The sequence below is a fragment of the Typopeltis vanoorti genome, chromosome 22 (genome assembly GCF_054136105.1).
Source record: "Typopeltis vanoorti isolate ZY-2024b chromosome 22, IOZ_Tvanoo_1.0, whole genome shotgun sequence".
Classification (NCBI taxonomy): domain Eukaryota; kingdom Metazoa; phylum Arthropoda; class Arachnida; order Uropygi; family Thelyphonidae; genus Typopeltis; species Typopeltis vanoorti.
The window spans coordinates 64,464,780-64,485,300 of NC_143570.1; the positions used below are offsets into that span (position 1 = coordinate 64,464,780).

The 20,521-nt window shown below is 35.4% G+C and overlaps 1 protein-coding gene across 4 annotated transcripts in view; it reads left to right on the top strand.

Moving 5' to 3' along the window:
• Nucleotides 1-20,521, top strand: part of LOC150094462 (hemocytin-like) — a 2,636,009-nt gene that overhangs the window by 1,997,594 nt on the left and 617,894 nt on the right. For all 4 annotated transcript variants that reach the window (XM_090412206.1, XM_090412207.1, XM_090412208.1 and 1 more), the window contains one exon: nt 7,166-7,365. In XM_090412206.1, the coding sequence (XP_090268332.1) occupies nt 7,166-7,365 (200 nt within the window). The remainder of the gene's footprint in view (nt 1-7,165; nt 7,366-20,521) is intronic.

Consider the following 20,521-nt stretch of genomic DNA (forward strand, 5'->3'; position numbering starts at 1 on the left):
AGTGGTGGTTAAGGTATTGAAAAAGTTGGTTCTAGGTAGAATTCAGTAATAGGTAGTACATTAGGAATATGACATCCTGCTGTCGGCAACATGACTTTGAAAAGGTAGGTCCAGCCTTTAGTGATTTACTTATGCTGTATTTTATAATAGAATGAGAGTGACAATCCCATCCCATCAGAACGCCAGAGCTAACCTGGTCAGATCACTGCCAGTGATCAAGAAAATGGCTATATCATGACACTGGACTTTGCAAATGTGTTTGACAGAAATCTACGCAGTAAACTTATATAATTTAAGCAGATAGAATGGATTTGAAGATGGTGGTGTGAACTTAAGTCTCTGCTAAGGTCACTGCAATTTAATTTGCATATTAGTGATATAATGAATGAAGATAATGGTTATCAGTTTAATGTGGCAAAGTGTAAGTATAGGTACTTTGGAATGAAAATATTTCATAATGTGTATTACATTGATGACACTGGACTGGAGAAAAATGATTAACTGATGGATATAAGGAATGATAGTGGACAGAGAGAAATTCAGAGGGCATATTGCAAAAGTTGGCTATATAACTCAAAGGATTACTTGGATATAGTGGCGACCTGTGAAGTTTCAAGTAAGGGTGCTGCCTAAACAAAATAATTTTTAAAAAATTCTTTTTTTTTTCTAACCAGTAACCAATTTATTAATAAATAAATCTGTAGATTTATTTATTAATAAATTGGTTACTGATTAGGAAAAAAAGAATCTGCCTATAATAATAACAAAATAATTTTTAAAAAATTAATACAGATTTATTTATTAATAAATTGGTTACTGATTAGGAAAAAAATAATTTTTTAAAAAATATTTTGTATAGGCAATAACCCCACTTAAAACTTCACGGGCCGCCACTGCTTGGATATTAATACATTTTAAAGTACAGATAGAGAGGTTAAAATCTCTTTTTATAAGCTTATGATATAGCTACATCTTGACTAATATATACATATTTGGTCACCTGAGTTTCTTGGGGATAAGAAAGTGGTGTTATTATCCAGAAATGAGTAGCCAACCTTGTGGCAAGTCAGTTCCACTGTCTTGACTCATTTCTTTTGGTTACTTGTTTAATGTACTCTATAAAGACAGAACGAAGATATGTGTGGGTTGCAAAGTTCAACTAATAGGTGGAAAAGAGGGCACATGATAGAATCTTATGTTATTAAAGTGGTTGTATAAGACTGATACAAAAGAAATTTTTCATTACATTACAACTAGGGGTCATGCAACCTTGCAAATAAAACTGAGGTTAGTAAAGATGTATAGACTAGATGTTTGCTTAGACAGTCCCGAATGTGTGAGCAGAGGCATTTGGAGTACCTTGGCGTTGAATGAGTTTAAAGAGAGCCGTGATAGGTATTAGGTGAATAATGATTAGTGCGAGGGGGTATCCCACAATGAGTCTTCTGATTCCAAGAAGATACAAGTATAATAATATTAATAAGAAGTAAAGATAAAGAAATCTGAAACCTGTCCTTTATTCACACTCTCTCCCACAAATCATGAGAGTAGTTTATTTTTCTTCCCTCTCTTCTTCCAGATTATTCAATAACATTCATACAGAATTGCTTCAAATTCTGTGAAAGCCACATGACTCAAAATTTGGCACAAAAATTATGATATTATTAATGCCATCCAAACATATAAAGGTAAGGTGAAAGAACTAATTGTCTTCATTGACACTAATGATCTGAGAGGTGAGAAGTATTCTATGAAGGGAGGATGTAAAGAAGTTGTTCGACAATATCCAAATAAAGAGTGAGAAGGTTATTATTATTATGATGATTCAGGCCTCCATGGAGTCAAAAGACTCTTTATGGGAGGTCCTTCCTAGAAAACACAGTTTATCATACCACTCTTCGAATCAATTGACCATTCGTGTTGTTATACTCTATCAGTACTGTTCCGCCAACAGAGTATGCAGTCTTCCATCGATGTATCCCAAACTTCAAGAGTTTACATTTTGCTGCATTAAACTGAAACCACCATTCATTTGCCCTTCTCTCTAGATTATTCAAATCCTCTTGTAGGTCTGCCACATCTTCACTATTACTAATAACCCTTAATAGCTTAATATCATCTATAAACAACTTAATATCCCTCTGCAATCCATTAACAATGTCAATGGTATAAAGGTTAAACAATATAGGCCCCAGTACTATTACAAGTGTGGGACCTCACTTGTAACCTTCTGCCTTCTTCATACTGCACTATACACAACTCTCTAATACCTGTCATTTAACCAATCCTGAATCCAGTTGACTAACCTGGCATCTAAACCCATGTGCTGTAACGTAAACATCAGCTTATCATGCGGCACCCTGTCATGTACCTTTGCAAAATCCCAAACAATGGCAGTATATCCCTTTCCCTCATCAACCACTTTTCTTGCGTTATTATAAAAGGCCATCATATTACTAAAGCAAGTAATAATAAATTTAGTTTAATCCTTTATCCAAGTGTGAGCAAACAAAGTTTGCCCCTGAAAGTATCTTCAGGACTGGGGTAAGGTGGTACAACACCAGGCAACTCATTGCAAAGATGGAGCAAGCTAACATCACTCCTATCTCAGTATCTCCCATAATGCAAAAACACATCTCCTTGCAGATATGTATAATGGTTATGCATTAAGGAAAGGGCCACTACCCAGACTAGTTTTGACCTTTATTGAAGTCTCTTCAGTGGGAGCCAGGCCCAAGTGGAGATACCAGGCAGAAGCATTAGGAAAGTCCTCTCTACCTATAAGAGTTGCCAAACAGTGTGCCACCTTTATATTAAATTACTCTGGATTTAGAGAAAGATGTCGAAAGTATATTTTTCACTTGGTTAGATTATAATAAATTTAGTTTAATCCTTTATCCAAGTGTGAGCAAGCAAAGATTGTGCCTGAAAGTATCTTCAGGACTGAGGTAAGGTGGTACAACACCAGGAAAGACTTTTATGCCATTGCTAAAGTTGATTGGTCTTGTGTGGCCAGTCTTGAGGCAAAAGATCATGGTAGTGGCACAGCGATTAAACTTGGAGTTAATGGTAGCTCCTGGTTTTTTTGCTGAATACCAGTGAGAGTCATGTCCTGGAGAATCGCTCATTTATGTTTTCTTTTTGAGTGGTTTTAAAAAGATTGAAATCTGTGGTATCACTTGATGTTGCAGCCATTTTTGCTACTTCATCTGCAGTTTCATTTCCCTTTAATCCCACATTGGATGGGATCCATTGGAAAATTATTTTGGAATCCTTATGTAGTTTGTTTATGCTTTTTGCTATGTCTCTAAGTATTTCTTAATGGCTAGTGTAGCAGTTCTTAATAGCCTGAAGGGCTGCTAAGGAATCCATGAAAAATATAAATTCCTTTGGGCTTTGTTTATCCGAATGTAGCAGTGCTGTGTTAATGGCCATTAATTTTGCATGGTATGAGTTGCATTCGATAGTGTTAGTTGTATTTAGTTCTATATTTTGAGAGCCATAGATGAGTATGCAACTCCCAGAATTGCCATTTGGATTTTTGGATCCATCTGCATAGATCTTTATTGAGTCAGGTCCATATTCCATTATTTTTGAAAGAGCTAATGATCTCAAGATTTCAGGATTTTCTAGTCTTGTTTTCTCATGTTTCCTTATTTCAAAGTTGATAATATATTTTCCCTGTCTTGATTTGGAGGAAATGCTGGGTAGTTGGCTATTTTATTTGGACAATCCAAGGGAATTTTATTTTCCATGATTTCATGTATTGTTGATTTTTTCTTTATTCTGTTTGTTGGTTGCCAATTTTTAAAAGTTCACTTGTTCTATGATGTGCAAAGTTAGCTCTTTTTTCTACCAATTTAGTAAGATTTTCTTGCCACCTAATTTTTAAAGGAACGAGGTTGGATTTGAATTCTGATATTTTTCCAGGAGTTGTATTCCTTAGTCCACATATGATTCTTGCTGCATTTTTCTGAATTTTTATAAGTTTGTCTAAACTGGTTTGTGACATTATATTTGCATCTCGATAGGCAAAGCATATTCCATTATGGGTCGGGTAATAAATGTGTATGTGACTTTTAAGGTTTTAGCATCTGTTCCCTACTCTTTACCTGAGATACTTTTCATGATATTTAGTCTTCTTTTTGCTCTGACTGCAACATTGTTGATAAGTATATTGAAGCTTAGTGATGGATCCAGAGTAACTCCAAGGTATTAGGGGGTTTCATTAAATGTAATTAGTTGACTGTTTAGCTTAATATTTGGTCTCCACTTTCTGACTGGTTATTAATGGTAAATACACAAATTTCTGATTTAGTAGGGTTAATTTTGATTTTTTGGTTTTCACATTATGTAGTTAAACTTTCAGTGGCTTTGTGTAAGTGACCTTCTCCTGTTTCTAGGTTGTTGTGATCTGAGAATAGGACCAAATCATTGGCAAGCATAGCTATTATTATTATTATTATTATTACGGGCAACTCCAAAAGTTCTTTGACTCATTGAGGGAGGCCCTAAACATCATGTTCTTGACATGATGTTTAGTGCCTCCCATTCAAGATTCACACAGTATCTGTCATATTTTGCCTTGAACTCATTCACAGTCATGGCACCCACAACAGACTCTGGCAGCTTATTCCACTCATTTACCACTCTCCAAGTAAGAAACCTAGCTCTAACACCCTTGCTAACCACACTCTTGCCCAGTTCCCATGGATGGCCCCTAGTCCTCCCACCGCCAGTCCTGTTTTCATAAATATCCTCTGAATTAATCTTATAGAAACCCTTCAGTAATTTGAATGTCTCAATCATATTACCCCTTTTCTGTCTATCAACCAATTTCTGCAACCCACAAATCTTCAACCTGTTCTCATAAGGTTCATTCCATAGACCTGCTATCATCTTGGTCACTCGCCTCTGGATCCTCTCCGCCTTCTCCCCATCAAGAAGAAACCCTGGCACCCAAATCTGGGCACAGTAGTCAAGATGGGATCTTATCAAGGCTCGATACAGAGGAACAATAACTGGCTTGTCTCTACTCGTTAAAGTATTCTTCAGTAACTAAGTGATTTGATAAGCTGATTTATCCACTTTTGCAATGTGCACCCTAAACTTCAACTCCCTATTCACCAACACCTCCAAATCCATGGCCTCGTCAATCTCCTGGAGTACAGTTCCACCAATGTGGTATTCTGCTGCTAATCTTTTCACCCCAAAATGCATAACCTTACATTTTGCCACATTAAATTGACATCCATTCTCCTTAGCCCAGTCCTCCCGTCTATCCAAATCATCCTGCAAAATTTTGACATCACGTGCATTCACTATTGCTCTACCCAACTTTGCATCATCAGCAAACAGTGAACACTCCCTCTCAGATCCTTTCCTATATCGTTAATGAACAAATTGAAAAGTAGTGGTCCAAGAACAGAACCCTGCCGCACACCACTAGTCACAAGCCATCTTTTGGACTCCACTCCTGAATAAACCGCTCTCTGGTATCTCTCCATCAACCACCCTCCTATCCATCTGACCAACCCTATATCCATCCCCATCTGCTCCAGTTTACTGATTAGATTAACATATGGTATCCTGTCAAAGGATACCACATGTTAAGGATACCACTTACCACCTTGGCAAGGTCCAGTAGAATCACTATAAACCCATTACCCTTATCCAGTTCAGCTGTCACTGTGTTATAAAACATGAGCAAGTTACTGAGGCACAATCTACCCTTCACAAAACCATGCTGTCCCCCATACAGTATCCCATTGCCATCCATCTATTCCTATATTTTTCTCTTAAATACTTTTTCCAAGACCTTAACAATGACTCCTGATATGCTGATCGGTTGGTAATTTGCAACAGCAGTCGTGGAACCTCCTTTATGCAGCTATATTTGTTTCTTTATTTATATTTTTATCGAAGTTGTTTAAGTAAATGGAAAAAAGTAGTGGGCTCAAAATGCTGCCTTGAGGGAGTCCCTGTCTTATTTTCACTTTCTTCAAAAAGGTATTATTTATTCTAACTCAAATTGTTCTATTTCTTAGGAAGTCATAAATCCAGTTTCTTTTTCTTCACTCATGGAATACAGCTTACTATTGCTGCTAACAAATATTCCTTCATAATTTCCCAAGCACTAATGATATCATGCCCTTCCAATTTCTCTCTCCATGGAACTGCCACAAGTTGAAATCTAAGACTATTATAATCACCCACTTTATAATTCCACATGTATTCCCTTCTCTTTGATACTCCTGCATGTCTGTTCATCTACCAAGTCAAAACCACATGGTGACATTCTCTCGAACTAGGGGAAGAGATGCAATCTCAGTTATAATCAGCCCTTCTGATGCTATGTCCAAATGCAAAACTCTTGAATCTCGTGTTCCTTCTATTACATGTTGCCTAAGACATTTGTCCGTGAAGAATTCTAGAAATTCCATTCTGTTAATGCTACATGCATACGCCGCCAGTTTCTTCTGCTACTCTTACGTCCCAGCCAGTCTCCTGCCATGATGATATAAAATCAAACTGAGGAGGAGACAATCATAGTACATGAATCAATATGTAGGTTGTGCAGTAATAATGATGTATGGTTTGTGAAACTGTGGTCTGAGTTTGACAGAAAGAAGGATTTGTATAATGCTGATGGACAACAATTTTTTTTTCTCAGATATCACTTGATGCGCAATGTATTCCTGCAAAGTTTTGTAGTATTTGGACCACTGGTAGCGCAGTACAAGCCCTTAAACAGGGATACTTTAATTTTCATGGTGTATATACAGGTATAATTTCAGGTATATATATACAGGGAGCAACAGGCTGCTAATGGCCTTACCAACATGAAAGTAAGCAGAGGATTGATGTTGCAGACCAGCTATGCCATGTATATTCTACAATGTGTTCACCAGATTAGTTTTTGTGATTATTTTAGAGTTCTGATGTTTAGTCCTGGGCATTGCAATCAAGCAAAGCGTACTCTGACTATCCTAGAAGAATGTCTGTAGTCACTACATTTAAGGAAAGAAATATTAAATACTGAATATAGTATGCTTTCCAGTTAAAATAATTAATTATACCTGTATATGTTTCACCAGTGTGATCATGTTAATAGATATTTTATTCTTTGTTGAGTTTTATATCTTTACATTAATTATTCCCATAGGCAACCCTTGCTTAAGAACTGTGCTCCAGCTGTAAAAGTTGAAAGTTATATAGAATCCTGCATTTCCTCAGTCTGCAACTGTTTGCAACAAGATAACAGCAGCACTAACTGTAAGTGCCAGGCAATAGAAACCTATGTTCAGGCATGTGAAGAAGCCATTGGGGAAATTCTACCTGACTGGAGAATGGAATATGGTTGTGGTAAGAAACGTTGCTAACACTATTAATGGCTTAATTTTATTTAATTTGCTATATGAAAACATAGGTAAATATTAGCAGCATTTCAAAGAAAGATGTACCCAGTACAGGAAAAAGCACTAACAGCCCTATTCATTCCAGTTTAATTACCAAGTTGTCAAATGGCAATCTACCAAAGTCCTTGGTAAAATCTAAATCTACCACTCTGTATGCACTCCCTTGTTCAATGCATTTGTCAGATTGTTATAGTAAGTAAGTGGTAAAACATGATCTTCCTTTTAGCAGTGTGTCTTAATTTTGGCCCAGTTGAACCTCACTTACCTCTCCATGACTTTAGAACACAATTCTAGAAATACCGATTGGCCTAAATTTCAAAGCATGAAGTTTAGTGCTTATTACAGACACACAAAAAAATTATTAGATAAGAGATAAAAAAAATGAAATATTCACAATCAGATCACATAAAATAATTTTTAAAAACAACATACACAACCAAGTGAATCACCTTATCTTGTATCGAATACAGGTATAAAAAACAGAATTTCTGAATGCACCTAATTCTGTCAGTCAATCATTCATGTGAGTCACAATGGCTCTTGGCAATTAGAACATCTGCATGCCTCTGTCACCTGAGATCAGGTGCTCAGTATTGGAACATCACGACCCATTGTAAATTAAAGTAAATGTAAAAAAAAGAATTTTTTTTATTTTTATTTTTCCATTTGCTTTAATTTACATTTTTTGATGAAGATGTATTAAAATTTCATGCATTTTGAATATAATTACATTTTAATTTTTAATCCAATTTAATTCATTTTAATTAAGAAAGTTTTTTACCTTGGGTATAATATATGCTAAAGATGCCAAGCTATTTTAAACTTGGTTTTACTCCATTTCCCAAGTAAGCAAACAGACAAATAAGTCAAGTTTTCACCTGCACGTAGTTCGTCTAGGTGACCCGCAAAGTAGTGCAAGTCTGGGTAACTCGTGGTAAAGGTAGAATAAGCTCTGATCACTATTCTTAATATTTACCGTTAATGCAAAGCCCATCTCCATGAGGAGATGTATGATGCTATGCATTAAATGCATAGCATCTTGCCTTTAATGGGTAGTGACCCCTTGCCTTTATTACATAGCATCATACACCTCTGATACAGTATGTAACAGAGAGCACACGAGGATGGAGGGTCTTAGATTTGGTCATCTCTTTAGAAGATGTAATTATAAATAAGGTGTCAAACCATGCACCAATTGATGAGCGTGACCATAACCTTGGTGGTTGCCAGCAGTGTGAGGACCTCTGTGACAAAAGGGTATATGTGGATCTAAAAGGGGGTGATTATGAAGAGCTCAGGAGACAGCTTGCAGCTGTAGCACGGAATGAGGAGTTTGTTGGAAAAGAGATTAATGCAGCTTGCAGGATTTTCAAAAACTATCTAATAGATGCAGTGTCTGAATGTATTCCAAGGGTGAGAAGGTTAAATCAGGTAGGAGTGAGATGGATGAATAAAGAGATTAAGCATGTGATAATACAAGATAAAAGGGCATTGTGGAGGCAGAATAAGAAAAGTGGAAATAACCAATTCCATGAGGGCTGCAAAGACCAGACAAGGAGGGTGACTTGGTTGGTGAGGATAGCTAAAGAGAGGTATGAACAACAGTTAGGTAATGAAGACAAAAAGAATTCTAAGGAATTCTTTTGATATGTAGCCAGCAAAAGAAAGAACGATTATGGTAGGATAGAGAGCAGTTGATGATGGGGAGGAGAGATTGACTGTAAATGAGCAAGAGGTGTATGGGGGAGTTGAGTAAACTAGATGAAAATAAGGCTGTGGGGCTTGATAATATATCACCGTGTATTCTAAAGGAATGTGCAAGGGAGTTGACACCTGCCTTGACATATTTTTTTAATACGAGTTTTGCACTCGGTCATGTTCCTAAGGAGTGGAAGAAGGGAAAGATTGTGCCACTTCATAAAGAGTTGATCGAACTCTTTATGAAGTTCGATCAAGTGTTGTGGTTAAGTTGTTGGATAAGCTTGTGAGAACTAGGATCCAGAGTTGGGTTGACAACAATGGTATTTGATTATATAGAGAAACTTGTGGCGAATTCATGACTAAATTTAACACATAAATTTAGTGAACCACAGTAGTAGGTTTTTTATTTATTACATAAATATTTCGTCCTAGGTATCTTAGAACATAATCAGTACAGAGAACAATACTAGGAATGTTACAAAGGGTGCGTACTAGGGTGCGTACGTGCAATGGAATCCAAATTGCATGCAGTGGCGCATTGCAGCCTGAACTTAAATTAAATTGAATTAAATTAATTTAATTAAATTAGAATTAAATTACAATTAAGTTATTTTACACAATTTTGTATGACAATTTCCCATTCTTTAGGGATGGCAAGAACATCATTGCGGTTTAGATTTGGTCTGTGAAGTAGGTCTTCAGCACTTTCTTTATATAAGCGTTCCTATTTATATGAAGATCTGTGTAGGAGTTTTGTCTTTTCCCAGTGGATCTTGTGGTTTGGGTTTTCAACTCTGTGTTGAGCGAGGGCTGACTTTTTGGTTTGATGAGGCAGATATGGTCTTGATGTTCCAAAATGCGTTTAAAAACTGATTTGCCTGTCTGTCCATAATAAGCGGGTTTACAGGAGCATGGAACCTCGTATACACCAGGTAGTAGCATAGATGAAAGTTTTTCTTTAGGCGAAGGTAACAAGTTGTGGATCTGGTTGATGGGTTTGCAGGTGGCAGCAAGATCGTATTTCTTCATAATTTTCGAGAGCCATTCGGAGATGCCTTTGATATAAGGTATGGGAATCCTATGAGCCTGTTCTTGTGTAGGTTGATGTGTGGAGAAGTTGCTGATGATTTTTTTAGTTGTTTTGAGATTGTATCAGTGGCGACCCATACATAAGCTCTGCAACACTGCAGCACCACCCATGGAAAAAATGAAAAATTTAAATATTGTTTGTGTTTATAAATAATACAATGACGTTATTCTTGTGAAGCTTGGGTAAACCGTATATTCTCGGAGGTCTAGCATGGTATGTCTTCAATTTTTTTTTAAGTTTCTTCATCTAACGACTATGTTTCATCGACTAACTTGTTCAGTTTCTTCAGCTGTCTTTTTGTGGGATCATAGTCAAGTTTTGCATAAGTATTTTGGTCATGGAGTAATAGATTCATTTTTCAGTCATATGAAACAGTATCAAGAACCACTGTGGTATTTCCTTTGTCGGCTCTAGTGATGATTATGTTTTCATTATGTTTTCAGGAAGTAAAAGCCTTCAATTCTGAAGGTGGAATGTTTAAGACAGAAGGTTTGGCGCATGGAAAATTATTTTTGCTATTTCAAAACGAAGTTTGTTGGCTTCAATACTGGGAAGGCGGCTGATGTTCCTTTCAATATTGTGTATGAAATCTAGATATGAGAGACGTTTAGGTGGAGTGGCAAACTTATTGCCTCTTGTAAGGACATTTAATTCATCTTCTGTTAGTGGGCGATTAGATAAGTTAACCACCCATTTTTCGGTCGGTAATTTATTGATATTTTTCTTAGATCGATTTAACAGGTTAAGGTATTTTTTCTGTGGGTTAATATTGCTTTCATCGAAAGCTTTGATCCCCGATTTTTTTAAGACATTAATAATCATATCACCGAAAAATGAATCTATTATTACTCCTAGACCGAAATACTTATGCAAAACTTGACTATGATCCCACAAAAAGATAGCTGAAGAAACTGAACAAGTTACTCGATGAAACAAAGTCGCTAGATGAAGAAACTTTAAAAAAACTCAAGACATACCATGCTAGACCTCAGAGAATATATGGCTTACCCAAGCTTCACAAGAACAATGTCCCACTCACACTTGTCGTTGATGCAATTAGCAGCCAGACTTACAAGTTATCAAAATTCTTATCCAACCTTCTCCGTCTCCACATAGGCCATTCAACCACTTCAATAAAAAATTCCACACAATTTCATGCCAAAATAAAAGAATTTCAACTGCTGAAAACTGACATGCTAATTAGCTTCGACATTGTCTCTCTCTTCACCAATATCCCCCATAAAGAAACTGTAGACCTGTTAAATCAAAAATTTCCATCGGATATTATTGAAATTTTCGAATTTGTTATCACTTCCGGTTACTTCACATGGAAAGGAAAAATCTACAAGAAAGAAGAGGGAACAGCAACGGGGTCACCCAACTTGGCAGACCTGTTTACAGAACATCTTGAAGAAAAAATTCTCGCATTTAAACCCAAACCAAAACTCTGGCTTCGACATGTCGATGATATCTTAGCAGTCTGGAGTCATTCCGAACAAGAGCTACTTCACTTTTCAGATAAAATCAACTTTCTTCATCTATGCATCAAATTTATATTAGAAAAAGAATCCCCACGAGGCATCCGCTTTCTGGATTTACACATCCAAAGAAAAGAAGACAGTTCCATATCTACCTCTGTCTATTACAAGCCTACATTTTCAGGTTTCTACATTCACCATACTTCTGCTCATCATCCCTCTCAAAAATTTGGCATCATTAAATCATTGGTAACCAGAGCACACAGATTTTACTCCTCCGAGGATTCTCTAAAACAAGAATTGGAAATAATCAAAAACACAGCCACTCTAAATGGATACAATCTCTAAACGACTCAAAAAATAATCAACAACTTCTCCACACATTAACCTAGACAAGAACAATCCCATAGGATTCCCATACCTTATATCAAAGGCATCTCCGAATGGCTCTCAAAAATTATGAAGAAATACAATCTTGCTGCCACCTGCAAACCCATCAACCAGATCCACAACTTGTTACCTTCACCTAAAGACAAACTTTCACCTATGCTACTACCTGGCGAATATGAGGTTCCATGCTCTTGGAACCTCCTTCTAAACTCTCTTATCATGGACAGACAGGCAGATCAGTTTTTAAACACATTTCGGAGCATCAAGACAATACCGCCTCATCAAACTGCAAAAATCAGCCCACGCTCGACACGGAGTTCAAACCAAAAGATCCACTGGGAAAAGACAAAACTCCTACACAGATCTTCATATAAATATGAACTCTTATATAAAGAAAGTGCTGAAGCCCTACTTCACAGACCAAATCTAAACCGCAATGATGTTCTTGCCATCCCTAAAGAATGGGAAATTGTCATACAAAATTGTGTAAAAATAAAAAAAAAATAAAAAAAATCAGCTAACGCCTTTTTATTCCCGTATATACGGGAGTAGGCGAGGCCATTTAGCCCTATCTAACTTTTGGAGACTGAGTGGGCAGTTCAATCTCCACTGGTACCCAATCAGAGACAGATGGCCCAAGGCTATCACTAATTAAGCGGTACGCAGTGAAGAGAGACGGCTCAAATGTGCCGCCATCTCGTGGTCCCTAACCCTAACACAATATATTTAATGTCTGAAATAATGTGGGTTCTACGGTCGATTTTCTTGAGTTTACAGGACGAAAAACCCGAGTTTCCAGGAGGAAAAACCTGCTTGCCCGTGCCAGAGATCGACTAACTCGGGAACCGGTCGAAAAAAGGCTTAGAAAAATTTCCTCTAGTCGCCGACTAGATTCGAAACCAAGACTTCCTTCGTGCGGCCAAGCGCGGTGGTGTGCAAACGCCACATCCACTGAGCTACACAAAATAACGTAATTGTAATTTAATTCTAATTTAATTAAATTAATTTAATTCAATTTAATTTAATTTAAGTTCTGGCTGCAATGCGTCACTGTACACAATTTGGATTCCATTGTACGTATGCACCCTATCCTTTGTTCATCATCATCAGTACAGTAGAACAGTATTGTTCTACTGTACTGATGATGTCCTAAGATACCTAGGACGAAATATTTATGTAATAAAAAAAAACCTACAACTGTGGTTCATGTGTGTTAAATTTAGTCAATGGTATTATATCTGATGGACAGCATGGATTAGCTAAAGCAAGGTCATGTTTTAGTAATCTACTTACTTATTACAATAAAGTGACTGCTTTCTTGGACAGAGGAGTAGGATACACAGTAATGTACTTGGATTTCGCAAAGTCTTTTGATAGAGTACCTCATGATAATTTGACAGTCAAACTAGAGCAGATGGGGTTGGATATTAGACTAGTGCATTGGATTGGAGACTGGCTATCTGATAGGCATCAACAAGTTGTGTATGGGGGGGAGAGCGTTATCCAAGAAAAGGAAAGTCACTAGTGGAGTTCCTCAGGGTTCTGTTTTAGGGCCATTACTGTTTAACTCGTATATTAAAGATATTGGTGAAGATTTGGATGGAGATATTCAGTTGTTTCCAGATGATGCAAAGTTGGGACAAACCATGAAGAGTAGTGAAGATGTTGTGGCCTTACAAGAAGATTTCTATGAAAATACTAGTGGTGGTGGGCAGTAGATGGTATTGGTGTAGTTGCGGTTTGTTGTTGGATTGAGTAGAGACAGTGAGTTGTAGAGTAGGTGCCCTCCCTCGATGATTCTTTGGTCTCCCTGGAGATGTCATGTAATAATAATAATAATAATAATAATAAATTTACTTTTATGTTCCCCATTCAAAGATGATGCATTTTTCTTACTATTGTCAAATGTTTCACAACTAATCTTCAAAATCAGCTTTAGCTAACGAAAGTATGCGTGTATCTGGAATCACTTTGTTTCTCGATTAAAAGAACACACAATGTCACTTGCACATAAAAAGCACTACAGTTACTAGAATGGGTGGTGTGGAGGGGAGGGAAAGCAGAATAAACAGCAAACAATCAATGACGTTAAAGAAAGTCAAGTAAATGCCAATATTGTCATTCATATATTGTTCTTAAAATAACATTATGTAAGCAATATTTAGCAAGTATAATGATGCTTTTTTGTGACATTTACAGGAAACACACAAATTTTATTTGGGATGGAGAATTTAAATCAACATTATTAATTTAATGGGCAATAAAGTGAGACAAGAAATCATACATAAAATTTAAAAAAAAAAGAAAACGTAAATATTGAATAGAATTTACTTCCAACCAGGAACACGTTATACCTGGAACAAAAGCATGTTGAATAACTAACATTTATTATATATAGAAGCTGCAAAAATGAATGACCAGAAAATCAAAAGAGAGAAGTTGAAATTAACATCCATTTCAATGGTTATACATATATTGCAAAAAATGTAGGTTTTGAAAAGTGGATGCTAGAAACACTACTTTTCAATTGTAGGCATTATTTAAAAGATTGTTGACAGCAAGCCTATGATAACATGGTTGGTAAAGAAAAAGGCATATAAGCCAGAATTTTAGTCCAAAATCCAGGAAAATTCTCTGTGACATGTATATACCACCAGTGGTGTAGCTAGAGGTTTTGCTGCCCGGGGCATTCCCTGAGTGTTCCGCCCCTTTCATTACACACCAGAAATACTACAAAAAGTCAAAACGACTTATAGGGAAATAAATTAAAACACTATGTCTATTTTTGAAGTAAAACTTTAATTTCAACATTCTCGATGTTGAACAAATTCGTCGATGACATTGGCGAAGTCTATTTCATAATAATGTAGGTAATTCTTAATCTATTTTATTTAGAAAAACTCCTCTCACAACCAGGGTCGGCCTTCTCTATAAAGGGGCCCAGGTGCAAGAAACCTTTTGGGGCCCTAAAATATTTTTCAAAGGTAAAAATTAAAGGATTCGAAATAAACGTATTGTAAAACCTCTTACCTGCAAATGATTTTGGCACAGTAAAACAAAAAAACAAATTCGAAATATAACAGGTTAACATAATGTTTACTGAAGACAAAACAAAAGTATTAAATAATTAAAATAAATAAATATTTAACACAAACAAAAGTTGCCCCACTTACAAAATCTCAAAAATCTCGCTCTGCACTTGCTGTAGTAACTGGTAACGTAAGTTACCAGTTACTACAGCAAGGTAACGTAAAGAAAATTTTCAATACAGTTAGTACATTTGGAAATAGTTCATTATAACTATTATTTAATATATATTGCAATACGTCTTGCGTGTTATTTACATTTTTTTCGGTCCAAGATCAATTCTCGTAACAAATCAATTTCCTGGATTAAGTCTTCATTTACATCTTTAGTATAATATTTTACAAAATCCCTTGAGCAGTTTTTTAGTTCATTTTTTCTAATGTTTTTATATCAGTGATTAATTTAAAATAAGAAATAACATTGAGTATATTTTTAAATCGCTCATCTATTTGTACAATAACAGTATCAATCACAACGTTGAAAGAGTGACATCTAAATTCCTCTACCGGGTTTAGTAAAACTTCATCTTCTGCTAGTTCAGAAAATAATCTTTTTCTTTTTCGAATTTTTTTTGAGGGAAGTCTTCGGAAATATTCAAGTTTCGTGCTATCATTTTTGCGTTGTCTAAAAATGTGTTAAATTTTGATCTTAAATTTTGGATTTCATTTTTAATTTTATTCACTAAATTAAAAGCAGAGTCAAGAACAATTGTTTTTGCTTGAAATAGTTTGTTGATACTATTAATTTTTGACAATATTGTAAACCACACCGATAAGCTTAAAATAAATGACATTTCTTGTAATGGATCTAGTAGACCTTTAGCTTCGGATACTGCTGTGTTATCGTTAATTGCACCAATAAATTCTTCTAAGGCATTATAAGTTTGTTCAAACTGTGTATACACTGCTTTGACTGCGTCTATTTTGGCTTCCCATCGAGTATCACATAATGGTTTAAGCGTAATATTTAAATGCTTTTGTATAATTTCCCACCTTTTTGTAGATGCAGAAAATACACAGTATAAATGTTGCAATATTCCGAAAAAAATTTTAATTTATATACTACTGGAAGCAGCATCACAAATTATCAAATTAAAAGAATGTGATAAGCAAGGTACATAAATTGCATGAAGGTTGAAACTAATTATTCTAGATTGTACGCCTTTATATGTTCCCTTCATATTGCTACCATTGTCTTATGCTTGCCCTCCACAATTCATAATATCTAAATCAAGCTCACCTATTCTTTTTAAAAGCGAATTTGCTAGTCCTTCACCAGTCACATCAGTTACTTCAATAAATCCTGTAAATGACTCATTTATAATTAATTTTTTGTCTACAAAATTTACATATCTAATAATTATTGAAGTTTGTTCCTTGTGAGGAATATCAGGAGCACAATCTATTTGGATATGTGATTTGACTCGAATTTGACTAAAAATAGAATTACATCTACAATTCTTTGGAATAGTGATTTTAGATGTTCTGTTTCTTTATTTATATTAATTTGATTTGTTCTGTCAACAGTCGAACATAAATTAAGCCTTTTTAGTAATTCTTTCCAAGCAATAAAACAATTAAAGTGACCAACAGGAAGCTCATGATCTCGAATTACAGATGACAGTTTTCTCCATTTATTAAAACCATATATAAATCGTGTTGATTGATCTTTTCCTTTTCTTTTGGAAAATAATACACAACAAAAGCAAAATACTGAGTCTTGAGCTTTTGAGTAAACTAACCAGCTGCGAAGCTGAGTTTCACCATTTGGCATTTTTTTAAAATAGTATGATGTAGAAAATGATCTACCTTCAACATTCTTAATGAATGCGTCTTGATGATGTTGTTTAGATCCAGTTTTAACACAAAATAATCTAAATTTATCAGTTATAATATTTGGCCACAAACCTGGATCATTTATATTCATTTGATCACCATCGTTATTATTGTTTTCTTTGTTATTTGCTGTATCCAAAACGTTTGTATAATTAGACACGTCTTTTTCGACGAATCCCACAGTTTCTACATTTTTGTTGAAAAGTTGTGTAGCTTGTTTGGAGTTTTCTTCTTCAGTTGAAGTTTGAATCGCAGCAATTTTGTTGTCAGATTTATTTTGTAGCCATGAAAACAAATCTAGGTGTGACGTTTTGATATTTTGCTTTTCTTCTTTTTTTCTTTTCTGCTGATTTCCTTTTTTGACACCCAGAGGGATAGATACTTTCTTGGCATGGACATTATGGATTAGGCTTTGCCTGTCGAATAAGTAAATAATATTCAATATTTTTATCCCATGAATTAACAAAAAGCTAAATATATACATACTTTTTACAATATTACAAAATTTTAGAAACACTCAAGGAATGTGTTTATTTTTTTCGTTTATTTACTTCAATACATCAGTTTCATCCTTATCTATCAATATTAACTAAGTTGAAACTAATGTAGTTGAGATCTAATCATGTGCAGACAACACTTCATAATTCTGAATATTGATAATACATTTCATATAGCTTTAAAAATAACTTATCGTATTTATTGGAATATAACTGGTCCTCGCATATAACTTGCACCCCTGATTTTACTTTGTGAAAAAAAGAAATTGAAAAGTTTCGCGTAACCTCGCACAGAAAAAAAAAGTTTAATCACGTTCACCTCATGGCAATGGTGACTTGCTTCCCTTGGCAAACCACGCGCCTTCCATACTAGCCAATACATCTGCAGACGCCAGTAAAAGCAGGTCGTTTTATTGTACCTTATTCAGTGATACAATAAAACGACCTGTTATGTTATATGCAAATGTCTATGTTATATATTACATAGACATTTGCAGTCTATGTAATATATTTCTCAACAAATAGTGCAATTAGAGACAGCTGGGATAAAGGCACTAACTAATGAATCGCATGTCCCTTCCCCCAAAAACTATGCTATTTAGCCACAAGCAAAACCATATGCTGCACTGGCAAACACTAAAAATTAGATGTGTGGGAGTTTGTCCCTCCAGCTCAAATGCAGAGCAACAATAAAAATCAACAGAAAGTGCTAAAATTTGTAAATGTGTTAAAGCTAGAAAATATATAGTGAATATTATTATGGCACTTTCAGATATTGAATTTAGTTGAAGAGAATTAGCATTTCAATTCAAAAATTGTCTACTGACTTTTATCTTTGACTCGCATGATCTTTTGTTAATACCGCACCAATCATATATGCACATATCTTTACTGGCCTAGTACCATAGCTGTCTGTTCATTAGTCATTCGTGAAGGATTGTTCCTTAAGTATCTCAAGTCTTGTAAATTACTGCTAATTTTTGCTTGAAATAATAGAAAAGCAGATGGTGCTATTTGAGTAGGATGCACACAAGGAAACTGCTCTCTAGGCAGGAAATAGCAATTGCAATATATGTGGGGATTTTATGAAAAAAACTGAAAACTTTAGTTTCCGAAAATCAATTGAAAGGAAATTTGCTTTTATATCTAATAAGTTAAACATATTAATTGACAATAAATACTTCCAATCCATATTTTAATGACTTACGATTTAATAAAATCCAAATACACTTTAGAAAACAGATACGTTCTTTACGAAACATGAAAAGATATATCAAATGACGGTAAAGGAGTCTGATGTACAAGGACAAAACTTGTACGTCAGTATATTGCGGAGATATATTGATGGCTTGGAAATAGGATGTTTGTTTCTAATTTTCTTATTACTTATTATTATGAAACAGTTGGTAGAGTTTAATTAATTATTGCATTTTTATTTGGTATAGCTGTACTTAATAAAATTATATTATATTAAGTTAAAATATGTGTCGGTCAGCAAAGATGTTTGAAATGTATTTTTTTATTTAATTATTTTTTAAGATGAGCCCTGGGTTGCGTGCCAGAAAAAAAAAAAAAAAAAGCCATTGGCGTGCCACATTTGGCAGGCATGTTAAGGGTTGTCCACCCCTGTTCTAGACTAACCATATATGAAGAATATAATAAATATTTTTTCAACGGTTTCGATAACGAGCCAAATGATATAAATGTGTAACAGATTAGAAAAAAACTAATGATGAATCAGGCTTTTTAGGGTAAAAATGAAATCATGTTTGTTAATTTTTATGCACTGCATAAACACATCAAAAGGGTTAAGCAAAAACCCTAATATAATAGAGAAACACAGAGATATTATTATTACTGGGAGCTCCTAAATTCCTGTCGATGAAATCCCTTTAGTTATAAGCAAAATTAGAGGAAGAAAAAAATAAAAAAAATAAAAAATACGTTTCCACAAATGTATACTGATTGTGCCCACCCGATTGTGGACCCCGGGTGCATTGCACCCACTGCACCCCCCAGATGGCCGGCCCTGCTCACAACTAGCAACTCTTACAGCAATTGTGAGAAAAATTTGCAGTAGTATTACAATATTTGGAAATAAGTTCTCGAGACTGTATTTTCGAATTAACTGCAAAAATATAAAAAGGTTCAAAGTGCTGCTCCTCTCTAGCTACGTCTTTCATCATGTTGGAGGCTTAATGGATTTTTTTACAACACTCAAAAAGAATTAAAATAGACTTTAATACTTCCTATATTTCGTCCTAGTCACTAGGACATCTACGGGGATTACAAGAAAATTACTGTAACATATGCACAAATAACAAACAATACTGAGCCCAACCACGTGGGTGACACTAAAGTCCTATCTAGGTAGAGCGCCCTCTAAGGGCAGTAGTAGGTGGTCTGGAATGTAAGGTGGGAACTCTGGTGATGAGTGTTTCCCAAATCTTCGGAAGCTTAATGCACCCATATTTATTGAGATTTGGTTGGTTTTTGAGAGCTGCTGCTGCTTCTAAGAAAAGTCTCTCTTTCTTGAATTTGCTGTGGTGGAGCATGGTGGTTTTCTTCCATGATACTCTGTGGGTGGTGTCCAAAACATGGTCAGCAAAGCCTGAATGGCCATAGTTGTGTTTGAAGATGTAAGACTTGTGTTCCTCTAGACAGATGGATGCTGATCTGCCTGTCTGTCCAAAGTATGCCAGCTTACAGGAACAGGGTACTTTGTAAACTCCAGGCAGAGAGAGAGGAGGGAGCTGATCTTTCGTAGAACGGATAAGGGTAGCCAGTTTGCGGTGGGGCTTATATGCTGTGTGTAGATTGTATTGTTTTAGTATCTTGGCTATTTTTTCAGATGTGCCACGGATGTAGGGTATGGTGATGGCATTTTTAAAATCTTGTTGACGAGAAGGAAGGGGACTGGGGGAGGAGTTGATTTTTTTTTTTTTTTTTTTGATACTGTGATAAATATAGCCAAGATACTAAAACAATACAATCTACACACAGCATATAAGCCCCACCGCAAACT